The sequence below is a fragment of the Microcebus murinus genome, chromosome 4 (assembly GCF_040939455.1).
Source record: "Microcebus murinus isolate Inina chromosome 4, M.murinus_Inina_mat1.0, whole genome shotgun sequence".
Classification (NCBI taxonomy): Eukaryota; Metazoa; Chordata; class Mammalia; order Primates; family Cheirogaleidae; genus Microcebus; species Microcebus murinus.
The window spans coordinates 10,823,081-10,848,910 of NC_134107.1; the positions used below are offsets into that span (position 1 = coordinate 10,823,081).

Below are 25,830 nucleotides of genomic sequence, written 5' to 3' on the forward strand. Positions count from 1 at the left end.
ACTGTGCTGTGACACAGCTGTGACCTCAGGGGCCTCACCCTGTGCAGGGACATCAGTCTTGCCTAAAATGGCCCCAGAACGTGACTTTTTGTTTTTATGTTCGTGCTTCTAGCTTTTCCATATCCACCTTTACGGTTGTCATGGAGCATGTGACCCTCCGGGGATCTGTTCTGCCGAGGACAACAGAGGACCCAAGGCCTGGGTGGTGGAGAACGAGCTTGAACTACGGGGCGTGGCTGCCCTCAGCCCTGCGCAGGGGAAGGCGCTGGGAGTGCGGTGGGGGAGCAGGAGGAGTGGCCGCACACGCACAGGCTGTGGCAGGAGGGCCCAGGTGGTCTGGCCGGGACCAGGCAGGGACAGAGCAAGCTGCAGGTCACCCAAGCGTGCCGGACGGCCCAGCACTGTGGCTGAAGCGACAACGCCGGTTGGGTGTGGACGGGCTCAAGGGCAGCTCAGAGTGGAGATGCCGAATTTCAGTATGGGAAAACCAGGCGCCATATATATTTCTAGTTTGCACTCAGAATTTATTTTTCCTTTTCTTTTTCTCCCCTTGTGGGAACTACAGGAGAGGCAGATCAGGGTCGGGCTTAAAAAGTGTGTTCCCTGGAGCGAGCAGGCCTCGTCTGCGTCTTGCTGTGTCCTCTGTCGCCCCTGTAACCTGAATCACTTTCCCACCTGCCAGCCTCCTTCTCCCGGAGAATGCTTGTGATGTAGGTGACGACGGAGGTGAGTCACGCAGCAAATGGCCCGCACACTGGTGCACCCCACACGCGTGCGACTTTATTACCTGTGAGTGAGTGGAGGCAGACTGTTGGCAATGACGTGTCTCACCGGGTACAGGAACACGGAACACGGACAAGGGCTTTCGCTGCTCTGCCGCTGGCTGCCGGGTACGGCCCAACTGTTGGGGTGGGGCGGGGGGGTCTCCCTTGCTCCCTTTTCTGATCCTTCTCGGTGTGAATGCTGGGAGCTAATCGTGATACCATTCCCCACTCGCGTCACTGAGTACACCAAGGTCTGCGCCCCTCACTTTGCACACGTCGGCTCCCCTGGCACGGCCGCGCCCTCTCTGCTGGCTGCTGGCGACAGAGCTAAGAGCCGCAGGCTGCTGCTCTCCCAGAGCCGCACAGCTAGCAGGTGGAAACGCCCCAGGGGACGGCAGGTCCAGAGACGCCTGGGCCGTTCCTTACTTGGAAGAACAAGTCTCTGGTAGCTGGAAGTGAACTCCGTCAAGCCCCTGCCCCTCCCACGGGGAGAGCCCTGGAGGCCTCAGGTCAGAAAGACCAAGAACTCGCCAGAATTGAGCAGCTTTTGCCAAGGCAGTGACAGCTCCACTGCCGGGCGCCTCTCTCCAGGGTGCAGTGACCTTGGCCTGTGTCGCTCCCTGGCCTGCCGGCCTTTGTTCGGAGGAGGAAGGTGTTTCTGGGCACGGGTGGGAACGGCAGACGTTTGCATGGGGCTGACCTGAGCTTCCACCCACACGAATGCGGACGCTGGGCACTGCGCCTACCACCCGGACCCCGTGCTCATTCCTGAGTGCGTGGGGGCAGGGTGCACACGTGAGCTCACAGGCGGCTCTCATCCTCCAGGGCTGACCCCAGAGCGGTGTTCGGAAGGCCTCGGGGTTTGGCCACAGGAGGATGCTGCTGCCTCCTTCCCAAGACCGGCACGGCGCCCACATGTGAAACCTGCCATGAACAAACCCTCGGGCCTCACCTCCCGGGGTCTGGGCCCAGAAGCAGTACTGCCATCCTCCCGTCTGGCAAGAACAGCTTCTTCAAGGTCATGGCGTGTCCGTCTCCTCCCCGGGCCTGACATCTCAGCCTGGAGCTGGCTGGGGCCCGACAATGTCACCTCCCCTGCGTCTCAGCTTGCTCTTCCCCGGGCCTTCTCCCAAAACCTTCTCCAAGGCACCTCATCACCCACGAGATGGGCTGAAACTCAGACCCTGCTGACCTCTCATCCCTGGGCAGCTCCCACCGATTTAAGCCCAAATAAAATTCCTGATGTCAGGGGTCTCCACGGCCAATGTCATCAAGACATCGACCCCCGAGCTCTGTGGCAAGGGATTTCGGCTGCAGGGTCCCTTATGATATTTAGCTCTAACGGCAGCTCTAATTGTGCAGCCGGTTTCCCTGTGGCCTTGCTCACTTCGGCTGGCCCTGAGCACACTTGGAGGCTGCGCACTTTGATAAGTGAGGAGGCCGTGGGAGGCATTTGGATTGCATGTTCCTTTTCTTTTCTGTAATCGGATGTGAACTCCTCCACTCTGTCTTGAGAAAGTATTGTTGCATCACAGACTTGGCCTCCAGATTAGGCACCTGCTATGGAGGGTGAGTGGAAACCAGAGCAGTTGCGTTCCCACTGAGCCTTGGACATGACCCTGGGGGGCAGCAAAGGCGTCTGCAGAAGCCCCTGGGCTGGGCCCCTGCACAGGGACACAGCGAGCTGCAGGGAGGACACCCCCATGGCCCTCTGTGCCTCGGAATATACTCGGATTCCCAGGGCAAGGTGGGGCCTATGGCCAAGCATCCCACCGGTAGGAATGTCCCCACGGCTACACCCTGCCATGTGCAAAATGGCTCATGTTCAAGGCTGTGCATTGCAGTGTCCTGTGCAAAAGCCTGAAAAACATGGGGAACCAGTTATGCAAATCAGTAGAGGACTAGTGATTAATAATTAGGTTAAGTGCATCCATATGATGATGGCATAGTATGAAGTTCTAAAAAAAATAGGGTAGTCAACTGGTAGGGAATGACAAAGATGTGTTTTCAAGAGCAGAGAGGAAGTCTCAGAACGGTGTATCTGGTAAGCTGCCATTCATGTTTCCAAAACAAATTTACCCACAGGCCTGAACAGACACAGAATATCTCTAGATGGGACACATGAGAAGCTGGTGGCTGTGGCTGGCACTGGGGAGGGGAACTGGTTGGCTGGGGACCAGGGGAGGCCATGTGACACATTACCTATTTCATTCATTGGCTTTTCATTTTGAAATACTAGCATCTCCATATATATTTTATAAGAAGTAACACGGGGCCAGGCCCAGTGGCTCATGCCTGTAATCCTGGCATTCTGGGAGGCCTAGGTGGGAGGATTGCTCAAGGTCAGGAGTTCGAGACCAGCCTGAGTAAGAGTGAGACCCCATCTCTACTAAAAATAGAAAGAAATTATCTGGACAACTAAAAAATATATATATAGAAAAAATTAGCCCAGCATGGTGGCGCATGCCTGTAGTCCCAGCTATTCGGGAGGCTGAGGCAGGAGGATTGCTTGAGCCCAGGAGTTGGAGGTTGCTGTGAGCTAGGCTGATGCCAGGGCACTCTAGCCCTGGCAACAGAGCCAGACTCTGTCTCAAAAAATTAAAAAAGTAACATGGAGAGATCCTACGCACCCCTTTGCTCAGTTTCCTCCAATAGCAACACCTCGCAAAACTATAGCACAACACCAAGGATGCTGACATTGATACAATCCATCAGGTTTATTAAGATAACAGTTCCCCGATTTTTCTTGCACTTGTGTGTGCTTAAGTCCATGCAATTTTGCCACATGTGCAGGTTCATGTATCCACTGTAAGGTTTTTCGGCGGTGGCGAATAGAAAAGACAAACACAGAGAGAGAGAGAGTGGAGCCAAACAACATAGCTTTATTTAGTGCTCCCGGACGAGGTTCTGGGGCCCCAAGAGAAGGGGACCCCAGAAGTCGCCTCTGTTTGAAGGGGGTGCGGCCTTTTATACCCTATAGGCTGGGCTAGGGACTTTAGGCGGGAAGAGCTGGGGCGAACTTTGGTGGTCATTGAAAAATAGGAGGGGCTGGCGGTATTTGCGGAACCCAGAAGCCAAAATGTTCTCATCCGGGTGGACAACTGGGCGTGGCTCCTCTCTGCAGGGCCTGGCAGTTTGTGCTTGGCGGGTCTGGTCTCGTGAGCCTTTTCTTTTGTGATCTAGGGAGAGGAGGGGGCCGCCACCAGCCTTATGTCCACCACCAGAGCGAAGCCACAGGACGTCACCACCAGGGTCCCTCACGCTGCCCTTTTATAGTGACCCCTCCTCCCGCTCCTCCACCTCGCCCTTGCCCTAAACTCCTGGTGACCTCCAATCTGTTCTGCAGCTGTATAATTTTACTCCAAGAATTTCAGAGAGATGAACTCTGGAGAGATGGCCTCATACAGCATGTGAGCTTTGGGGATTTATCGTTGCACTGGACAGAATTCCCAAAGGATTCATCTAAGCTGCGTGCGTGCCGACGGTGCATTCCTCGTACTGCCAGGTAGGGGCCGTGGCATGGATGGCCATTTGCCCCCGGCAGACTTCTCAGCTGTCCCCTGCTTTTGGCAGCTGTGAATAAAGTTGCTGTGAGTGCTCTTATACAGGTTTTTGTATGAGCTTAAGTTTCCATTTCTCTGGGATAAATGTCCACAACGGTGGTCCCTGGGCATATTACATATTATAAAAATTAATATGAAAAAAGTGCCATGCAGAAAACAAACAAGGTGCCCCCTGGCCCTGCCTCCTGGACGGTCTCAGCAGCGCCACACCCCTCCCTGTGGGTCCCGCCGGCCTCCCCCACGCTGCCTCCACGGACATTATCATGAAAATCTCCCACTTCTGACTCGTGTTTTAAACTTTGCAATGTTCCTTCACATGCAGCTGAGCCCACTGCATCTTCATAATCAGACTGGGAGCATCTTAGGCCCAGAAACAGAAGACATCGAGGGTTCTGGAGGCTTCTCCGTATCTCATGCCAGCCTCCCACATCCCGGCCCCTCTTGCCATGCTCTCGTACTCATGCAATTCCTTTGTCTTCACTTCATCCAGCAATGTTCATAGAGAATTATCTAGGTGCTAAGCTGGAAGGGCAGAAGCCAGGCAGGAGCTACAAGGAGTGATGAATAGTGTCAACCGGTGTAACCAAAAGAACACAATAAAAATGACGGAGCGTGACTTCCAAGCCGAGGCATAGGACACACCGCACTTCTGCCTTGTGTCTCTGGGATCACTTGTGCCAGGGGCAGCCAGCCGCCATGTTGCAAGGTCACTCAAGCAACTCTGTGGAGGGGCCACATGGGAGAAGCTGAGGCACCAATTTGCCAAATATATGAGCCGCTACCTTGGAAGTGGACCCTTCAGCCCCAGTCCAAACTTTGGGTGAGACTGCAGCCCTGGCCAGCATCTTGCGGGGGTAACTTACAACACGGTGATGGATAGTTCATAACCCTACCCTTCTAGGGAAGGTTTCATGACCCATGGATGGGCTGCAATCCACAGTCTGAGAAGCCTCCTTGGAGAGCTATGCATTCGGCCCAACCCCATGTCACAGCTTTTTCTAGGTACTTAAGAGCCTACTGAGATCTGCCAGACAGGCATGGAGAGGGTGGTGAAGGGCTAGGTAGAGTATGAGTCCCAGGTCTGAAGTTTGTTAACTGTAACCCTGGGCAAGTTCCACTATTACGGATTTGGGCTCCAGTTTCTCCATCTATAACATGGGGGTGATAATAGCGTTACTTACCACATGGAATCATTATGAGGATAAGTTAGTGCACATGACGTCCTCCTAGCTGTGCCGGGCACACAGCAGGAGCTGGGAGAGACTTAGCTGCTAGCACGTGGCAGGCAGTATTCTCCGGGCTGTAGATGCATTGGAGGCAAAAGAAGCAAAAGTTTGATCCTTTCTAATTGATCAATTGACAAAATGATCCTTTCTAATTTAATGAAAAATTTGTTATTTTTTATTGTGTTCTGTGTGTGAGTTATATGCAACTCACACGGCACTAGAATCCATTTTTATACTGCATGTCGTGAGTTGTATGTGACTCATGACACACTTATTGAATTTGTTTTGGAGAATTAATTCTTCACATGCTTCATGAGACCTCGGGCTCAAAACTGATGTGAGTTAAATACAACTCACACGGCAGTTCATGTGTTAAATATCTCCTGACAGATTTGGAGATCAGAGTTTGGTAAGAGGGGGAGGTGGGTCCACGGGCAGAGAAGGCATTCAGGGAGAACCACCTGCCCATCCCAATAAAAGAGACATGTGGGTGGACTTGGACCTAAATTTTGCACATAACGTTCTACTGAATTAGGCCCCTTAACCAGAAAATCTGGCTGGGCGTGGCCTGGCCTAACTGGCGAACGACACCACGTCCCACAGAGCCCTCCACCAGGCGGATGCTCTGAGCAGAAGCGGATTGACCCACGGCTTGGCCTCCCTCTTGGAATAGTTGTCCCAGCAGATGACAGCAGTGAGGCCAAGGCCACCCGGCCCTCAGTGGCACGAAAGCCTGTGTGGAAACCGTCCTGCCAGCCAGAATGGCCCTTTCTCTTTGGCCTGCCTAGGATGGGAAGGTCTGCTTTATTAAAAGCAAATGCCTGTCATCTCTCTGGTAGTATGAGCATTCCTAACCTGTGATACACTCCTGCAGAGTCGTCACTGAAAAATAAATAAAATGAAAAACACAGAAACACAAACAACACTGACCACCTATTGCCTCGCCGCGCAGCTATCGGCAGTGCTAACTTTTGGCGTGTGCCCTTCATTCCTGGATATGCTTCATTTGAATAACTTTATTATTAACTAGTATTAAGTAGACTTGCATGAACGTCCTTATTGGCAAATGTATTTCTCCTTCGTTGAATTTCTCAGGCAATTTCTTGAGCTGAATTAATGGAGCAAAGAGTATTTGTCTCCTGAGTGTCTGCAGGTACGTGCTGAGGTTGCTTCCAGAAGGCCTGCACTGTCCGTACCCTCCGAGCTGGCCAGGGGTCGCCGGCCTCTTGCTAACCTCGGCCATGCCAGGCGCCGCTATTGTGATAAAGCTGCCAGTGTGACATGTCGTCAAGACAGAGGATCACGTGATGTCCATGTTCATTCCTCTAGTGGAGAAATTGAGCAGTTTTCAGATCTTCATCAGTCATTCGTAAGTTTTATTTTTAATTGACAAATAATATTTATGGGGCACAGTGTGAGGTCTGAAACGTGTACACATTGTGGAATGGCAGAATCAACCTAATTGACACATCCTCACCTCCCTTCCTTACTTTCTTGTGCTGAGGACATTTAAAATCTACTCTTAGCAATTTTGAAATGTATAATACATCAACTGTGGTCGCCACGCCATGCAATTGATCTCAAAAACTGCGTCCTCCTGTCTAACTGAAACTACACCCTTCCGCCAACACCTCCCTTCCCCATCCCGAGTGGCAAGGTTAGAACTGACTCCTGGGTTTGCTAGCTGCATCATCTGGGGCGAGTTGCTTCAGACCCTGGGCCTCTGGTTCCCGAGACGATCAGCTCTACCGTCGGAGATAGTGCCTGCAATTGATTATTAACTGCGGACCAGAAAGCAGGTTTGGAAGTGACATTTCACGCACATTGCTGGAGCCAGTGGGCTGGGTTCTGGGAGACAGGCCTTGCACTGTGTCGCAAAGCTGAGGTAGGAGAGGGTGGGACGCATCAGTTGTAACCTCCTGAGGACAATGGTCCCTGTTCTGGCCCTGTCTGTGCCTGATAACCTTCCCCTTATCAGAGAGCAGTGACGTGCCCCACGGCCATGAGATCCGAGCTGCCTTTCACCTTGGATGGGACCTTGGAAGGAGGCGGAGGGCTGGGCCGGCTTCCCAGAGGTCCGGGGGCTGTGGCTTCGTGGAGAGTTTTGAATGGCCGAGGCTGGCACTGTCTGAGCTTGGCTCCCGGGCTCAGCCTGTTCTCTCCTGCGAAGGGAGAAAGGGGCTTCACCTGAGTCTCAGCAGAGGCAGACGGTCTGGGGGCCAGTGGGAGGCAACTGCCACAGCCACGGCACACACTCACAAAAGAGAGGCCTTCAGCCCTGCTCAGAGAGGCCAAAAGAAAAAGCAAACCAAAGAAAAGAGCCTCAGCCAATGGAGAGTAGCAGGCTCAGGGCTTGAACCTTGAGCTCTCCCTTGCAGGCAAGCTCTCCCTTGCATGCATCCTTCTCCCATCAAAGCAGGAAGACAATAATCACCCTCAGTTTTCAAATGAGGACACTGAGGCACAAGGAGGGTAGGCCACCTCTTCGAGGCCACACAGCTGTCAAACCGTGGAGGTAGAATTCAAGGGCCAGCAGGGGCCCCAGATCCGAGCTGACAGGCTCCACGCCCAGCCTCCATAAAATTAATTTGCTCAACGTCTGGGAAGAAAAGGAGGGGTCGACTCTGCTCAGCGCCACCCGGGACAGTGGTCCCCGGGCTGGCTGGCATTCCCTGGGGCCCACATTCTCACCTGGGCAGGGGCGGGCCCCAGTGTCTGGAAACTGAGGCTCTAAGTCAGCCCCGGTGGAGGTGGGGGACAGCAGGCCTGAGCTGAGGCAGCCCAGCCACCCCAAGCTCTGCCTCCCTGCCCTGGGCGCAGGCCCGGGCTCACTGCCGGTCTCACTCACTGGTCTCTGCGGGAGAAAGACAAGCCTGGCGCCATCCTTCTGGCTGCTCTGTTCACTGCTGAGGGCAGGTGGCCAAGCTGGGCTTCCCCCCTTTGGCGACTCCACACCCAGCCCAAAATTGGCCCCAGCAAAGGGCTGATGTAGGGGAGGCGGAAGGGTGGCCCCCGACATCAGATGCTACACCCCAAACATCGGATGCTGCACCCACGTACCTAACCACATGCTTCTTGGGCACCGGAGCCCTCGTGTACCAGTCAGGAGACAGAAACCGCAGAGTCATTTATTTTCACACAAAAGTTTAATGTAAAGATTAACTCTACCAGAAGACTAACGTTTAAAAAGAGCTTTACAGAATCCCTGGGTTTGACGGAGAGGCTCCCAGGCAAGCAAAAATGTGAGGGGGTCGCCTCCCCGAGCCTGGGATCAGACCATCTCGTGGGAAGGCGTGGGAGCCCCTAGGCAGTGGGGCTCGCTGGGCAGCCGGAGCCAGAGCCTGTGCACGGCACTGGCGAGCAGGAGGCGGCCCTGCGGGGGACAGGCAGGCCGCGGCTGCCGGGCGGGGCTCGAGGGGGGGGGGACCAGAACCCACCTGTCTAACACCAGAAAGGCCACAGTGGGGGCTACGACCCTGCCCAGATCTCCACCCAGACCCCTGGAGGTCCCCACACCACACTTCTGGCAGCTGAGCTGTAAGGAGCAAGAATCCCCTCCCTCCTGCACCGCCCCGCCAGCGCCCTCTACTGGCCAATTTAACACTGTGCGGGCTGCAAAAGAGAAACCTTATCAGGGCCCTGCCTGCTAAAGGCAATACATTGATAACTGGTGCACCAGTTATATATCCCATTTCAATTTTTATTTAGCAAGAATAAGTGCAGTCCTAATCGCAGGGAGCTGGAAGACGCCCTGTTAAGTGTCAGACACCAGTCTGTCTAGGCAGTGGAGCAGCCTGGGCTCTCAATACAAAGAAACTGCAGGTCATCCTCCTGCCCTCGGGACACTGAACAGAGAAAGTCACTTCTGCTGGCAAAAGCAGTTGGTGTAAACTCTCAGAAGTCCCCTCTGGACAAGGGAAAGGAAAGAGCACCATTGCTTATAGACACCTGCCAAGTGCCAAGCTCTTTCTATCACAGATGAGTAAACTGAGGCTCACCAGCGGGTGGAGCTGGGATGCCAGCCCCCATGGACCTGGCTCTCTACAGCCCCCCAGGGACTCCTCCCTTAGAACTGCGGTCCCCAACCCGCAGGCTGCAGACCAGTACCCGTACCTGCAGACCAGGCCACAGAGCTCCGTCACACGCCCTCCCCCGCCCCCCGGCCCCCGGCCCCTGTCTGGGAGAAATAGTTTTCCATGAAACTTAGGCACAGGGAGCGGGGGACACAGCAGCGGGCGAGTGACGAAGCTTCTTCCATCTGTATCATCTGTGTCGACAGCCGCTCCCCGGCTCCACGAAACGCATCCCTGGTGCCATGAAGGCTGGGGACAGACAGCTGCCTCAGAAGACCCCGGGCAGCAGGCGGCAGGGCACTGCGGCGGTGTAGCGCTCCCAGTCCTTGCCGTACTTGCTGGCGCAGCGGTGCTCGTCCCGCAGGCAGCGGTGGACCAGCAGGACGGCCATGTAGATGACGTAGAAGTAGGGCAGCAGGTGGCCGCCCCCGCAGGCCAGGCAGTAGGCCAGGCTGCCCATCAGGTCGCCCGTGTAGTTGAAGTGGCGGGCCATGCCCCAGAAGCCCGACACCAGCAGCTTGCTGTGGTGCTTCTGCCCGTCGGCAGACGTGTACGAGCACTCGATGGCCTTGGGCTTCCTGCCCCAGATGAGGCAGCGGCCGTCCGTGCGCCGGAACAGGTCCTTCTGGTGGTTGGCCATGCGGAAGATGTAGTAGCCCAGCAGGCCCAGCAGCAGGACGCCCGCGGCGTGGGCGGTTGAGAGCTGCACGGGGTGGTAGACCAAGTACAGACCCTGGGGGGCAAGAGGGGGGCGTCACGCGGTGCCTCACCGGGGGGCGGGCAGCAGCGTGGCGGTGTGGGGTCAAAGCCTGGCTCTGTCTCTGACACATGCCGTGCCTCGGTTTCCTCCTCTGTAAAAGCACCTACCTCGACGGCTGTTGTGGGCCTCAAATGAGTGAATCCACCTGCCCACCTACCTAAGTACGTGTATAGGCATATCCACTCACATCGTGTATTGTGTGAATGTAAAACGCATAAGAAACATAATTTGAAAACGATGTTGTGATGGTCAGTTTTGTGTGTCAACGTGGCTAGGCCACGGGGCCCAGATATTTAGTCAAACATGACTTGTTGTAAAGGTGTTTTTTCAGATGAGATGAACCTTTAAATCAGTAGACTGAGTAGAGCAGGCGCCCTCCGCAATGTGGGTGGGCCGCGCCAAATCAGTTGAAGGCCTTAAAAGGCCAACTCCCCCGAAAGAGGGAATTCTGCCCAAAGACGGTATCCCGACACACCGCTACATCAGCTCTTACCTGGGCCTCCGGCTGCCCCGGAGAGTTTGGACTCGCCAGGCCCCACAACCACCTGAGCGCAAACCTCTCTCTCATGCACACACACACACACACCACCCCCCTTGATTCTCCTTCTCTGGAGAACCCTAATACATATGTGCTAATAGCATGGGGAAATGTGCATACATACTACACGTACACAGCAAGAGCTATACACGCGAGACCTGCTGCCACGGTTTCACGCGCCCGGGAAACGCAGCCCACAGAACCGGGGACCCAGCGGCCTGCAGCCAGCCAGGTGGGGAAAGGGGTCCAGGTGGACCTCGAGGGCCCCTGAGGACCTGCAGGTGGTGCGAGTGTGGGGCTGGCGCCCGGGGCTCTTCCCCGTCTCCGGGCAGGCGGTCAGCTCCATGTCCTCAGCCCGAGCCGCCGTCACCCACAGACACGCCGTGACACCCCACGCCTCACCAGCCACGTCCCAAACAGTGACAGAGCCTGTCCACACGGTTCTCTCCCCTCCTGCACAGCCCCGCCATGCTGCCAGAGGCCAGTGCCCTCGGCCGTGTTCTGTCTCGGGCCTCCTCACTTGTGAATCGAGCTGGTGGCATCCGTCAGGGTCCCCGAGCGGCTGCCACACGCGGGAGCACAGCACACCCCAGATCACAGCAGGGCTGCTCTGGGCGGGCCGGTGGCCTACTGGGCTGCAAACCCAGCACTCGGGCTGTTTCCCAGGGTGCCCCCGGGGCAGGCCTGTGGACTGAGCTGCAGAACGCCTTGCTGGACCGGTCCCCATGTCCTGGAGGGGCTCCCCACCCGCCCTGCCCCTCCTCACCTGCAGCGTGTAAAGGTACGGCAGCCAGACGCAGTCGCCCCAGCCCAGGTACCACCCAAAGTGGTCGTGGCAGATGTCCATGGTTTTCAGGTACCAGGCTTCGTTCCAGAAGTAGTCCAGCACGTAGATGGCCTGCAAGACAGGGCAGCCACTGACCGACCCCGGCTCTCCTGGAGCAAGGACGGTAGCTTCCTGCCACGCCTGGGGGATGGGGGTGGGATGGGGGAGTAAAGGAGTCTTTGTCCTTACTCCCCCCAAGCCCAGGGCCCTGGGGTCACATCCAGCCCAGGCTCTCGGGGCCTGGAACGGTGCCTGCATGAGGAAGGGGTGCATTCACCCCATCCAGTGCTGCCCTCTTGCCCACCCCACCCCAGCGACGTCCAGGACTCCTGACTGGCCTTCCTCACCCACTCGGGGCCCTTCCAGCCGGCTCTCCCCTCAGCTCCTGTGGGGCCCTTCGAAACACACCTGATCCCCGCCACCCCCCACCCCTGCCCAGCACACGTGTGCAGGGCCTTGCTGCTTTTAAGGTAAAGACTAAAAATGCCATGAGGCCTACGGAGCCCGGATGACACGGCCTTATCTATCTCCGGCCCCACCTGGCTCCGAGCTCCCGAACATTCTCTGCTCAGGACCTGGGACGTTCCTCAGTTTCCAACTTGCCATCGCCGCCTACTACAGGGACTCTGCACAGGCTGTTCCTTCTCCCTGGAGCACCCCTCTTGCCTCCACCATACCTGGTTAATGCCCACTCACCCCCAGACCCTCCCCCGAGTGCCATCCCCAAAAGGGAGACCTTCCCGGGCCGGGCCAGGCTGTGCGGCACCTGCTTCCTCCCCCCCAACCCCTGGCTGGCGCAGCGCCAGGCTTGCAGCGATGGCCTCTCCCGCCACGTCCCCGCTGCCCTGCTGCCCAAGACTCCCAGGAAGGGCGGCTGACCCTTTGAAAGGCAATGGATTCACTCTCTGGCTTTGGATTTTCTCAGGGCCCGGCAGGTGTCAGCGCTCCCGCCTTCTTTGGTCACGACGGGTACCTGCAGGACGTTGACCAAGACCATGGAGTTGGTCACTTGGCCGTAGAGCTCCTGCTGCTTAGCCGCAAAGGACAGGTTGATGAGGGTCCAAGCCACAATCCCGGGGCGTCCGTTGAAGAACAACTTGAAGTCAAACCACTTCCCAATCCGGGGGTTAAGCTCAATGCCCATCATGTAGTTGTAAAAGAAATTGCTTGTGAATTTGCTAAAAATATAAAGAAAAGATACCTTTAGCAGATAAGCACATCTCCCAACACACAGCCCGCCTTGCTTAGCGGGTGCTCGGCACAGGCCTGGGGTCCCGACCGGTTACGTGAGACGGCCTAGGCGAGGCTTGCGGTGAGCTGCCAGGACCCATGCGGCTTCAGACCGGCTGGCTCCCCAACACCCAAAGTTACTCTCACTTTCTGTCTGGCTACAGCTGAGCAGAGACATCGGTAGCCACACGGCCGCTCTGCTCCGGGAAGGGCGGGAGACTCCAGGCGCCGGCGCGCGGCGCAGGGGAGCTCAGAGCTGGCTCCGTTGGACTGGGCGTGCTGCTGAAGCCCGAGCACATGGTATAAAGTCAACTCAGGCATTTGGGCCCCTCATGGGCAAGTGATGTTATAAATTATGCCTAAGTAGAGGATGAAAAAACGCACCCTTCCCAAAGCCGTGTGCTTGCTGTGCATACACAGGGATTTCTGGGTTAGAAAATCCTATTTTCGAGTCCAGTTCCTTCAGTTAGGCTAAACAGAAAGCAGCCAAACACAGTCTAAAACAGCTGATGTGATTGCAAGGCAGTGAGAGTGACTTCCATGAGCCATAGGCCAGCCTCGTTACTTGATGACACACAAGGTAGACAGTATCATCCTCCAAAGACGTTCCCCAAGAGCCTACGCATAATGGTTAGAGGAAACATGCTTTGTTTGGGTCTCCCAGACTAAACGTAAGCCCCACTGCCTGCAGCTGTCCACAAGAGAACCCCACCAAACATGTCGATGGACAGGCAGGTGGATGGTTGGGTAGACAGCTAGGTAGGTGTGTGAATGGATGGATGGATGGGCAGGTGGATGGGTAGGTAGACGGCTAGGTGAGTGTGTGGATGGATGGATGGATGGATGGATGGATGGATGGATGGATGGATGGATGGATGGATGGATGGATGGATGGATGGGTGGGTGGGTGGATGGATGGGCAGGCAGGTGGATGGTTGGGTAGACAACTGGGTGGGTGTGTGAATGGATGAATGGATGGGCAGGTGGATAGGTGGATAGATGAATGTCTAACCACCGTTCAGCCCAAGGTCCATGAGAATAGGTACTGACCAGCAGGGCTCTCCTGGAAGCTATTATGTTAAAGTTGCTAAGACAACAAGACTCTTCGCTAAGACTGTTTCAGGTTACACTTGCTACTCCAAAGAGGCAATGGGCTGCCTTTGCCCTGAGCCAGCAGTTGTCCTTCCAGCTTTCCTGCTCACATGACGGCCACTGTCAGCTACATTCTTCCTAAGGCCAGAGAAGCCACCAGACACTTAGGATGATCCCCAGGGCCAAACAAGCTCCATTCCCCTCCTCCTCCGCAGCTTCCGAGCCTCCCATCCGAGGCAGCAGAGGCGGGCAAGGAGCAAGAACGGCACTTTGCGTGTCCAGCGTGGCCTCTGCTAGGAACGTACCAGTCTTTGGTACTGGTGGGGAAGAAGTAGCTCTTGATCATTGCGAAGGTGGACACGGCGTAGCCGAGGATGTTGGCGCACCACAGCAGCGGTATCCAGTTGTCGAAGATGATGGTGGGCGGGAACCAGGACAGGAGGTGGGCGCCGGCGAACCAGAGGAGGTGCGTGATGAGCCAGGCTTGCAGGCCATTGATTTCGTACTTGTTCACAACCCCTGCGGAGGGCAGACGTAGAAATCAAAGTGTGACTCGCTTTCGGGACCTTTGGGGCTGCTCAGACCCTTGCCCAGGGCCCCAGCGCCGTCCCTGAAGAGGCCGGTCAGTGTCTGCAGCAATCCCAGATCCTGGGTCAAAAGGCCGGTAGCGCCCCTCACACCACTGGCTGAGTCCCCAGAAGAGGGAAAGGACTTGACTATTTTCTGGGCACTGAGTCTTCTTAAGTGACCACAGGTGGAGTGACAGGTCTGCGGTTGGTTAGGGAGGTTGGGGCCAAGTGGCAGAAGCAGGTGAGATGCCTGTGGTACCCCACACTCCCTTTGCAATTGTCGGAGAGCCTCTCTGTTCCCCACTAGACCAGGAGCTCTCTGCAGGCAGAGACGGCGTGAGCTTCCAGTCTGCACCCCACACAGCATGAAGCTGGGCTCTTTTCGGGTTCTCAGCGATGGGATGCGCTGATGAGGCCTCCCCGCAGACGTGGGCGGCGCTGGGGCTGGGTGTGGCAGTCCTTCGGGCCACTGCTCCATGAGCCGGCCACATCACCTGCTGTGGGACTGGAGAACGGGCTCTGGCCCATCAGTCCCCTCTTTAAGGAGCAAAGTGATGTTTAGCCTTGTGCCTCGGACGGCCCCGGCTGCCCTCAATCCTTTTGAGGCCTGGTGCTTTGAAAAATCTCCATGCAAAACTCATTTTTATTTTGCTAGAGGCCTTGGGACAGAAGTGGCCACAGGGCGGGCAGCCCCTGGGCTGAAGGGAGGGGCATAGCAGCCCAGAGGGAAGCCCGGGAGGGCAGGTGGGGGGTTACCTGAAGGCGTCACGGCCCCCTCCTGGACTCCCCCTACATAGCCAGGCACAAACTTATGGCAGAAGTCAGGAAGCCACATGTACAAAAGCACCTGCAACAAAGAATGTTATGCAAAATTGCCCACGACCTGGAGGGCACACCCGTCTTATGATATAGCATGAACTTGAGAAATCCTAATTGTGGTTTTTTTTTTTTGTTTTTTTTTTTTGAGACAGAGTCTCACTCTGTTGCCTGGGCTAGAGTGCCGTGGCATCAGCCTAGCTCACAGCAACCTCAAACTCCTGGGCTCAGATGATTCTCCTGCCTCAGCCTCCCAGGTAACTGGGACTACAGGCATGCGCCACCATGCCCGGCTAATTTTTCTATGTTTAATAGAGATGGGGTCTCCCTCTAGCTCAGGCTGGAATCATGGCCTTACTCGGAAGAGATTATTGCTCCTGGGAGCGCAGACTGCAGGTCAACTGGGGCTTTGAATGGATTCCTGAACAGGAAGCTCATCTACCAGCCAAGGCACCAAAGTGTCCCTCCACCCACACCCCACACCCCTTCACCCCAGCCCCGCTCACCCCCTCAGGAGAGCACACGAGTCCTTCCCAGTCACTTTTCACTGGGGGAGGGAGGTATTTAAAAACTGAGATATGGCTAACATACCACAAAATCCACCCTTTCAAAGTGCACAATTCAGCAGCATTTGGTGCAGTCACAAGGTTGTGCAACCATTGCCACTACCTCAATTCCAGAACTTTGTGGTCCCTGCAAAAGGGAAGCCCGTTCCCATTCAAAGTCACCCCAAAGTCCCCCTCCCTGCAGCCCCTGATGACCACTGCTCCCCCGTCTCTGTGGAGTTGCCCACTCTGGGCTTCTCATATAAATGGAGCCACACGGTGTGTGGTCCCTTAGGACCACTCACTCGCTGGGCGCAGTACTTTCCAGCTTCCTCCACCCGTAGCATGTATCAGAACTTCGCTCCTGCTTCCTGCCAAACAGCACCCACGGGGGGCAGACCGCACGCTGCGTACCCACCATCCGTGGACGGACAGAGGGGAGCTGCCACTTTCGGGCTATTGTATTTTTTATTATTTTTTTATTTTTTCTTCTTTCTTTTTCTGAGCCAAAGCCACGTAACCTTTCGGTTATTGTGATTCAGCTGCCCCTGTCATTTTTTCCCCCCAAAGGGACTAAGAGACCTGAACTGTGGCGGATTCTGAAGCCCAAAATCTTGGACCCTGGGGAGAAACAGCAAATAATGGCTCAAGCCTTCCCCCTGGGAGGGAAGCCGGGGCCTGCCTGCCTTCTCCTGGCACCATTCCCTGGAAACTTCATCCAGGGTTCAGACAATGAGCAACACGGCTGCATTTGCCAAGTTTATTGTGAAAACAGCCCCTGCCTGGGGCACTTCCTCTGTGCAGGGAGGCTGGCAGGGGAGGGGAGCAGAGCGAAGATGTCCTTGCCCAGGACTGCGCCACAGCCTGTTGGGAAATGCAGGCCTTGGCTTTGCCCAGCAGTGTCTCTGGCCACTGAGAGCGTGCCTTTCGAGGGTGGGACGCTCGTCCCCACAGGCTAGTGCAAGACTTGCCTCCTGCTGTGCACAGGGCTTCTCTGGGCCGGGCCGCGCCCTCCCGCCGGCTCTCACCCCCATCCTCAGCCTGTTCATGCGAGGCTGGGCACTCCCTGGAACCTCATCCAGGCACTCCCCAAGGTGTGGGGGACACGGATGCCGACAGGTGCTTCCTGCCCTTCATCTGCTACTTACATCTAAGTAATACCCTGCTGAGTCCTGGAACCTGTAAGTCAACCTGAGTCAGGACCCCACGCCCCAGACAGACACACGGCAGGGACTGTCCCAGCTCGAGGCTGGGACCACAAGGACGAGGTGCTGACCTGCAAGGTGACCCACAGGGCATAGAGCTGGGCCGCTTTCTTTGTCATGGGCGGGGTCTTGGCCCAGATGTCTGCGAGCCGAGCACGGCCGGTGGCGATGTCCACCACGGGGGCAGTCAGAGCGCAGCTGTACTGGTCACAGGCCATGACGAAGTAGTACACGATGATGGGCGCGAAGAGCAGCAGGAAGATGACGCTCACCAAGGAAAACCAATCCACCTCCCTGCGGGGACAGGCGCAGGCAGTCACTTGGGGCCCACTCGCCCCCCGACCCCACGCAGGGGCTCCGAGATGGCCTCGCAGGTGGGACCCGTTGTCCGAGCCCACCGGCACCTCATGAGAGAAGGCACAGCTCTCAGCGCCAAGCCCTCCTGCTGCCGAGGAAGCCACCCACCCACCGTGCCTGCGCCACCGAGACTGGCGGGCAGCCCGATGACCTGTGGGTGCCCACGGCAAGCCCGGGGCCCGGGACGTGGACGCAGGAGGGCCCTTCACGACCACCAAGGCCGGCGGCTTCCCCACGGCCAGGCCAAGGAAGACCCTCACCCACACCAAATTCTATCGCTCTATGGCAACAACGTCCCACCCCCAGGGCCCTGGGACAGAACCAGTTGCCCGTAAGTCCATATCCCTCCTATATTGTTTGGGGACAGTGCTTCCTCGTTTTTCTTTTTTTAAATTCCTTACTCTATAAAGTAGAAAACTGCTTACCTTCCGTTAGACTTGACAATAAAAAAAAAGTTTTTAATAGGTCATTCATTCCTTTGGGTCCATAAAATCCCCAAGGCTGGAGACCTCTAAGAGCCCACTGTATTTTCCAACTGGGAAAACAGGCAAATCCTTACCAGGCACGGCCCCACTGCCCTTGAGACGCAGCCCTGCCATTGGTGACGCTGGCCGGGCTCTTGGTTTTGGGAGCGTTGGGCTGGGATTTTGCAGCCATCGGGCCCTGCAGGAAGGAGAAACCTTGCTCAGCTTGTTCCACAAAGAACAGACACCACCTCCCCCTGTGCATCCACCACTGCTCAGGGGCCTGGCCTCCTGAGCACACCTTCCCAGTACCTGTCCCCAACAGCAGGTTCCACCTTCGACTCCCTCCTGGAATCTGCAACCACCTCCCACCTGGCCTTCCTACACCTGCTCTTGCTGGTCTCATTTCATTCTCTAGCGGGCAGCAGAACAGCCACACCTCTTACAGTGCAGACCAGCTCCCCTCCCCCACTCCCGCACACCATTCTCCCTTCGTCCCATCTGCTCAGGAACCCGGGGACCTTTATTTCTCCTTGAATATAGTTCACCTCGTTCATGTGAGCCCTGACAATAACATCCCACCCCCAGGGCAGTGAGACAGAACCGGTTGCCCTTAAAGTCCATATCCATACCCTCGTTCATGGGACCTGTTACTTCCTCTGCTTGGAACACGATTGTATGTCCTTGTTCAGGGATCATGGAAAATGTCCCCTCTTTGGGAGACCTTCCCTCCAAGGCAATTTAAAGTGGCTGCTCCCCAGCTTCCCTGCAAAGGCTTACACTCCACCCAGCAGTTTATTTTCTTAATAACTCTCTTCACCATGTAGGATGATTTTATTGATTTCTGTACATAGGTATAGTCTGCTTCCCTGGCCCCCCTCCATTAGGATACAGGCACCCAAGGGCAGGAGTCCTGTGTCCCCTGCATTGCTCACTACCAGGGCCTAGAGCAGTGGCCCATATGGGGTGCTCAATAATTACCCTACAAAACAGGGGGAGGAAAGAGAATTTCTCTAGGTACCCACATCTGCTCTACATGCTTTAATTTTGGGGAAGTAGCGACACCCTCACTTCTAGAACAAGTTCATAACTGTGAAACTTTAAAATAACAGCGATAAAAAAAAAAAAGATCTAAAAGGCTTTCAAAGAAAAACCAGGATTAAGAGTCTTGGTAGGCCGGGCGCGGTGGCTCACGCCTGTAATCCTAGCACTCTGGGAGGCCGACGTGGGCGGATCGCTCGAGGTCAGGAGTTCAAAACCAGCCTGAGCAAGAGCGAGACCCCGTCTCTACCATAAATACAAAGAAATTAATTGGCCAACTAATATATAGAGAAAAAATTAGCTGGGCCTGGTTGCACATGCCTGTAGTCCCAGCTACTCGGGAGGCTGAGGCAGGAGGATTGCTTGAGCCCAGGAGTTTGAGGTTGCTGTGAGCTAGGCTGACGCCATGGCACTCACTCTAGCCTGGGCAACAAAGCGAGACTCTGTCTCAAAAAAAAGAGTCCTGGTAGCCCTGGACTGCTCAATGGCAAGATGAATCCTAGAAGACAATGATGAAGAACTTCAACATTCTAACGGAAGCCTTATTTCCAGCCTAGAAGTAAAGTCTATTCCAAGGGAACTGTTATTTAAAGAAGATGACATGAGGTCCAGGAAAGTGGGGATCCCAGAGAACTGCTAAAGGGACGACCAGCAAAAGGACAAGGGTGAGTCCCAGGATGACAGCTGTGCCCGAGGACCCGCTGGGAACCAGCCCACATGGGGACAGGATGAGTGGCGAGGGAGGAGTGGAGGTAAAATGAATTCCATTGTGTTTGAGTGGGCAGAGCAATTGGTATGTGTGGCAGCTCTGCCAGAGCACCCAGAAAAAATTAACAACAGATATGCAGAAACCTCACCAAGTGGAAAAAGTGAGGAACCCATTAACTCCAGGAAAAACAAAAAGTCATCCGAGGGGAAAAAAGAAACCATAATTATAGGACATTACTTGGTTCATCAACATCAACTCTGGCTATTGATTGACTACTAGATGTGCAGAAGGAAAATTGCAAAGTTGGGTGTGTTAAAAGCAAATTGCTTAGAAATAAGCAGATACAAACACCACCACGAACATAGCTAAAAGAATGAAAGGTCTTTGCTGCTGGGAAGCCGGATGTAGGATGCGGTGAAGAACTTTTCTGGCAAACCTTTTTACATTCTGATTTTTTTAAAAATGTGACGAGCATCTATTACTTCAATAAAAATTTACATTCATTTAACAAATTTCCATGATGAAAGACATTTTCATTGTGTAGTGTAAGAGCTGGAGTCTCAGCACAGGTTAGTTTATGAAGAGCCTGTGAGGTACAAGGCAAGGTGGAGAGTTCTCGAGGGGCAGGGACCACACCTGTCTACAGCCCCGAACACCAAATACAGAGCCCGGCACCCGGCAGTCAATCTACTCATATTTGCAGACTTGAAGCAGATGGGAAAAAAAACTGCCCCTGAGAAGTATTTTACACCCTAAACAATGTGGGGATCGCAGCCACCTGGCCAGGGCAGCTCGCTTTCCAGATCCTTCCCCGAGGCTCTCAGATTGCTTCTTGCTGAGCGGCAACATCCCCGGCTTCCACCGTCAGAAGGAGGGAGAGAGTTGAGCCACGCTGACTGTGCCCGTCTGCAGCACCCATGCTCACTCACACCTGCCTTACAGGACAGTGAGGCAGAGGGGGCTGGCCTTCTTCTGGCCCAAGTCACAGCCAAGCCCCGCGGAGGCAATGCCTGTAACCAGCGTCACCCCTCCTATCTGCCAGCCGGAGGACTGCAAACAGCCAGGGAATGCGTGGCCTCAGAACAGCATGGAAAAGCCAAGTGGAGAATGTGGCCAACGAGGAAAAGAGTATCTTCCAGGGATTAAAGTTACTATTTCCTGCTTATCACAGAGCTCATCGCCCAGGAGTCGGGTCCTCCGTCACAAGCAGTGAATCTTGCGATGGGCAGGTGAGCAGGCCCTGGCGGCAGGCGCGGGAGGGAGGCGGCAGGTGCTCCGGCTGCACTGCATTCTACTCCTGAGACGCAGCCCGCGCTCGAGAGCGGATGCACCAGTTTGCTCCTACTTTTTCAAAGCTGAAAAGTCACAGCCTGTGCCGGGGACCACGGGCGCTGCGCCACGCTTACCTCGGGTCCAGTGGCCTCACGGCGGGGCGGACGCTTTCCTTCCCGAGCTGGCCCCGTCTGCACTGCGCGCTCCAGCACGCCGCGCGGCTTCCGCACACGCTGAGCACGGTCCTGCAGGGACACCAAGAGGGAAACCCTCAGGGAAAGGACAGCTCAGGGTGGACGGCAGACAAAGCCCCCGCTGGAATCGAGCGAGCCACAGCTCGCGCCCGGGAGCCCAGAATCGGAAGGGGCCCCGCGTGGGCGTGCGTGTCTGTGTGCGCATGCGCCCTGAAAGGCACCCGCATCGCAGCTTCTCCGCGGGGCTCAGCACCTGGCAATCAGTAAGGACTCAACTCCCACGGCTGGCACGGGACGGGGTCTCCACGCAGGCCGCGCTTGCCCATGGGCCTTTAGGTCATACGCGGATCAGACCCGACGAGCGGCAACGAACCCAGAGGGTTTTCTTTGCACACTGACCACAGGCAGCCACGTGTGTCTGGAATGCCTCAGCCCGAATGAAGCCCCCTAGAGCTTGCACATTCGGAGCCAGAGAGAGCCCAAGGACTCAGAGCAGCCCAGAGAACAACCTGGGCTCCGGGCCGGAGTCCCTGGGGCTTTGCTGACCTTCCTGCCTGTCTTGATGCCCGTGAGGATGACGGTGGTTGAAGACGGATAAAGGCGGTTGCGCCCTCACCTGGGGGAATAGGAGCCAGGGAAATGGGTGGGGCGCCCAGCAGCCCGCTCAGCCCCCTGGACTGGTTTCCAGGCCCCACAGACCCAAGCCAAGGGGTCCGGGGATGACTGGACCCTGTGGCAGGTTTCTGGCACCTCCAGGGTTTAGTAATTCGGGGATGCAGCAGCGACCCAGCACTGTGGCACGGCTGGTGGCGGCCGGCATGGGGAGTGCCCAGAAGTCCCCATGGGTCACCACCAAAGGCTACGAGTTCCTATTTGAGGCATGGGACCTTGAGCGGTCACTGACACTTGCTGAGCCTTAGTTCCCTCACTGCAAAGTAACCTCGCCACCCACTGTGCCGCATGAGGAGTCAATGCGGTAACCTGTGCCAAGGGCGCAGAGCCACACTGGAGCCCGAGTGTTCACCTGAGTGTGCCACGCTGCCATCAGCACTAGCCAGGGCTCAGCGGGGCTCACCCAGAGGAGACTCAGACAGGCAGAGAAGGCTGCAAAACCAACGGGCCCCAACGGCCTGCAGTGCTGGGCCAGAGAGCACCAAATGCACAGCAAATCGCCCCTGAACTCGGTGGCTTAAAACCACAAGTCTTTTTGTCACCTCGTGGCTTCTGCGGGTCAGGATTTGGGAAGAGAAGGCTAGGCAGCTACGACCTGGGCAGCCGGGTGGTCTCATGCTGGGGACCAGCCGCTGAGCACTGCTGAGGCTCCCTCTTCCCGGGGTTTGGGCTTCCTCACAGCACGATGGCCTCAAGGCCATCCAAGTATTTACAAGGAGGGTCCCAGTGAGGGTTCCAAAAACAAGGCAGAAGCTGTGTCACCTTCTCTGACCTGGCCTCAGCAGGCACGTAACATGGCTCCCACCAGATCCCACTGGTCACGGCACCCCGTCATTCGAGGGAAGGGGCTCAGACCCCACTTCTTGCTGGGGGAGCGGCAAGGTATCAGGACATGAGCTATTGTTGGGGCCATCACTGCATGACACAGCCTGTCACAGACAGCTCTATTTAGCATCTCCCAAGGGCCAAACGCAAGTTACCTCCCTGGATTCTCACACCGACCCTGGAGAGTTAGCACCTGTTCGCCCATTTCACAGATGAGGATAAGGACAGAGAAGGTCCTGCTGCTATGGTAGTAAGCTCACTCTGACCTAGGGGCAGAGCCACGTCTGTGGGAACTCCACCTTCTGTGACACCCTTGGGAGGCTGTGGGATGGAATTTGGAATAATGATGACATGTGCTAACTTTTGAGTGCCATGTGGAGTACTAGTCTAAGGATCTTATACAGACGAACAGATTTAGTTGGAACGTCATGGGAACAGTGGGGAGTCCATTTTAGAAGTGTGTTAGTCCTAAGAGTGGCAGAGACTGAAAAATAGAGACATGCCCCCAACTGGATTTTGAGATGAAGAAGAACGACACAAGTCAGAGTCAGTGAGGGAGAGAGGAGCTGCCCTCCTGGTGTGAGGACACTTCTAGAGGCCAGGGAGACCTAGGAGTTGACCCAGCAGGTCCTTATAGGAATTTATCCTGGCAAATACTCTGAGGGCTGTGCAAATGCACAGACGAAAGAAATTCCATGGCAATTTGCTGCGTACACTTGCAAAATAATGGAAACAACCCAATGACTATCAGTCAGAAAAATCAGATAAATAATGATACGCCTACACATAATACTCAGCAACCGTAAAAAAGAACAAGTTTGTTCTGTGTGTACCAACAAGGAAGAAGTCTCTGATGTGTCACAACAAAAGGGCGAGTTGCAATATACTGTATCATTAAAAAGACTATTAAAAAGGCTACACACCAAAACTTTATATAGGTGTGTATAGGTGTCTTTGTATAGGTGTTTTCCCCTCTATTTTTCCTTACTTTTTCCATTACACATGTACTTGTATAGTAAAATAACTAAATAGAACAATAACAAATTGGCCATGCACAGGTGCAGTGACTCACACCTGTAATCCTAAAACTCGGGGAGGCTTAGGTGGGAGGAACACTTGAGCTGAGGAGTTGGAGACCAGGCTGAGCAAGAATGAGGCCCTGTCTCTACTAAAAAATAGAAAAAAAATTAGCCAAGCATGGTGGTGAGTGCCTGTAGTCCCAGCTAGTCAGGAGGCCAAGGCAGGAGGAGGATTGCTTATTAAGCCCATGAGTTTGAGGTTGCAGTGAGCTAGGCTGATGCCACAGCACTTTAGCCTGGGCAACAAATCAAGACTGTGTCTCAAAAAAAAAAAAGGTTTTTATACAGCTCTTAGAGTCCTAAGAGCCATAATTCTGGGAACATTGGTGGCTTTAACCAGGGTACGGTTACCAATACCCAAGGCATGGTGAGGCCAGCCTTTGGGGTGATCCTTGGGTTTACTTGCAGCGTTTCTACCCACTGCCCCCAAAGGCTCTGTGGCCACTCAGCTCTCACGTTATTCCAGAGCCTCATTTGCTAAATGCAAGGGCTGCTCCCTTTATGAAGTGGCCCCTTCAAGCACCTGGAGCTGGAGAGCTCTGACCTGACTCTGGGGCCTGGCTCACCTTTGGGGGGGGGCGGGGGGTTCCTGCTGGGGAGTGGCAGCTTCTGAGGCCTCTAGAAATAGCCATGAGCCCCAAGGTGGAAGGAAATACCCAGAGACCCTGATTCTAAAAGGTAAACTCAGGTTTTGACTGAAGCTACAGGGCTTCTGCTCTGAAGTCACCAAGTGTATGCTCATTGAAACACAAAGTTTAAAAGTCAAATGTGAAAAAGAAAAGGTCCTATTCTCCTAACTCCTATCCGTGCCCAGGAGTCATGAAACTTTGATGTGTCTTCTTCTAGATTGTTCCATGAGTTACTATAGAATATACATCCACTCTCCCTCTATTTCTTTTCGAAAATCGGTTCGAATCCAACTTCTTTTGCACTTTAACTTCTTGATTTTTGTCACACCTTGTTGCCAGCTTGTACTATGAAACCTACTGCATAAATCTACCTTTTTTTTTTTTTAAATAAAAGCAGCTTCACAAAGTTTTGTTATAAGTATTCCAAGTGTTAGTTGTGCTTCGCCTTGTCAATCACCCTGGTTTTTCAAGGGAAAGGTGTCCTGCAGGTGGAATGATGTACTATCCTGCCTGCTGCCACCCCTGCTCGCTCAGGACAGAGAGTCACAGTTGCCAAGTGCAAACTTTTACTCAAAAGAAACCAGGTCAGTGTGGAATTTCTGCTGTCTGGCCAACCCTGATCCTTAGCCTGGGGGCCTGGGAGGCTGAGAACGCCTCTGTGGGCCTCGCTGCACTTCCCACTGCGCATGGAGCCCGGCCTCCTGATGCAGTCCTACTAAAGCAATTCAACTTTACCACCTGCTCCCAGCTTCTAGGCGAGAAGAGGGGTAATTTCTGCAAACCCAAACTCCATCCAGGAGCCGGGAGCTAGGAGCCGACCCACCCGGCCGCGGGAACATGGCAGCCTGAAGGGCCATCTCGGGGTGGGCCAACCGGCGCCCCTACACCTCTAACCACGCCTCACCTGAGCACCAGCTGCTCTTCATGGAGAGGAGGGGGACCTTCTCCACCTACGCGCTCCCTCCTCACCTGAGCGCTGTCTCCAGCCCCAAAGTGAACGCGTCCCTTCCCACCCCACCCCCCGCCCCGCACACACTTCGGCCGGTTACCTGCGCACGCGCCCCCTGCCCCTCTGAGCACCTGTTCCCCACCTCACCTGTGCGCGCCTCCCCGCCCCCCGACACCCCTACCTGCATCCCCCTCACCTGAGTCTCCCTCACCTGCGTCCCCTCCACCTGCGCGCCACGCAGAGCTCCGCCGAGACGCGCCCCGGGCCACCGCCGCTGGTGGCCTCCCTGAAGCCCCGCCCCCGGCCTGACGCGATGAGCGGTCGGCGGCCAATCACAGGCGGGCCCTGCGCGCCCGGCCGCCCTGGGCGCGGCGATTGGCCGAGGCGCCTGAGCTGACTCCGGGCCCATCGCAGGAGCCACTCGGCGGCGAC

At 55.4% G+C, this 25,830-nt stretch overlaps 1 protein-coding gene across 2 annotated transcripts; it reads right to left on the minus strand.

The window, feature by feature from the left end:
- Positions 1-9,744: 9,744 nt before the first annotated feature.
- DHCR7 (7-dehydrocholesterol reductase) lies at positions 9,745-25,696 on the minus strand. 2 transcript variants are annotated; one of them, XM_012757628.2, is made up of 9 exons: positions 25,610-25,696; positions 21,185-21,295; positions 18,124-18,227; positions 17,279-17,501; positions 15,398-15,488; positions 14,378-14,591; positions 12,724-12,928; positions 11,691-11,822; positions 9,745-10,359 (listed from the first exon to the last, which is right to left on the minus strand). In XM_012757628.2, exons 3-9 carry the CDS (start codon positions 18,219-18,221, stop codon positions 9,895-9,897), a joined length of 1,428 nt encoding a protein of 475 aa, XP_012613082.1. In that variant the 5' UTR covers positions 18,222-18,227; positions 21,185-21,295; positions 25,610-25,696; the 3' UTR covers positions 9,745-9,894. The 2 variants fall into 2 exon arrangements, with proteins under 2 accessions (XP_012613082.1, XP_012613081.1); XM_012757627.2 differs by having other exon boundaries at positions 25,595-25,689.
- Between the last annotated feature and the right edge of the window lie 134 nt (positions 25,697-25,830).

Coding starts and splice junctions, on each gene's coding strand:
- DHCR7 (XM_012757628.2), bottom strand. CDS start 18,221: ATGGCTGCAAAATCCCAGCCCAACGCTCCCAAAACCAAGAGCCCGGCC. Junction 14,592..15,397: donor GGGGGCCGTGACGCCTTCAG/GTAACCCCCCAC, acceptor TGCCCTCCGCAG/GGGTTGTGAACAAGTACGAA. Junction 10,360..11,690: donor CGTACCTTTACACGCTGCAG/GTGAGGAGGGGC, acceptor CTTGCCCCCCAG/GGTCTGTACTTGGTCTACCA.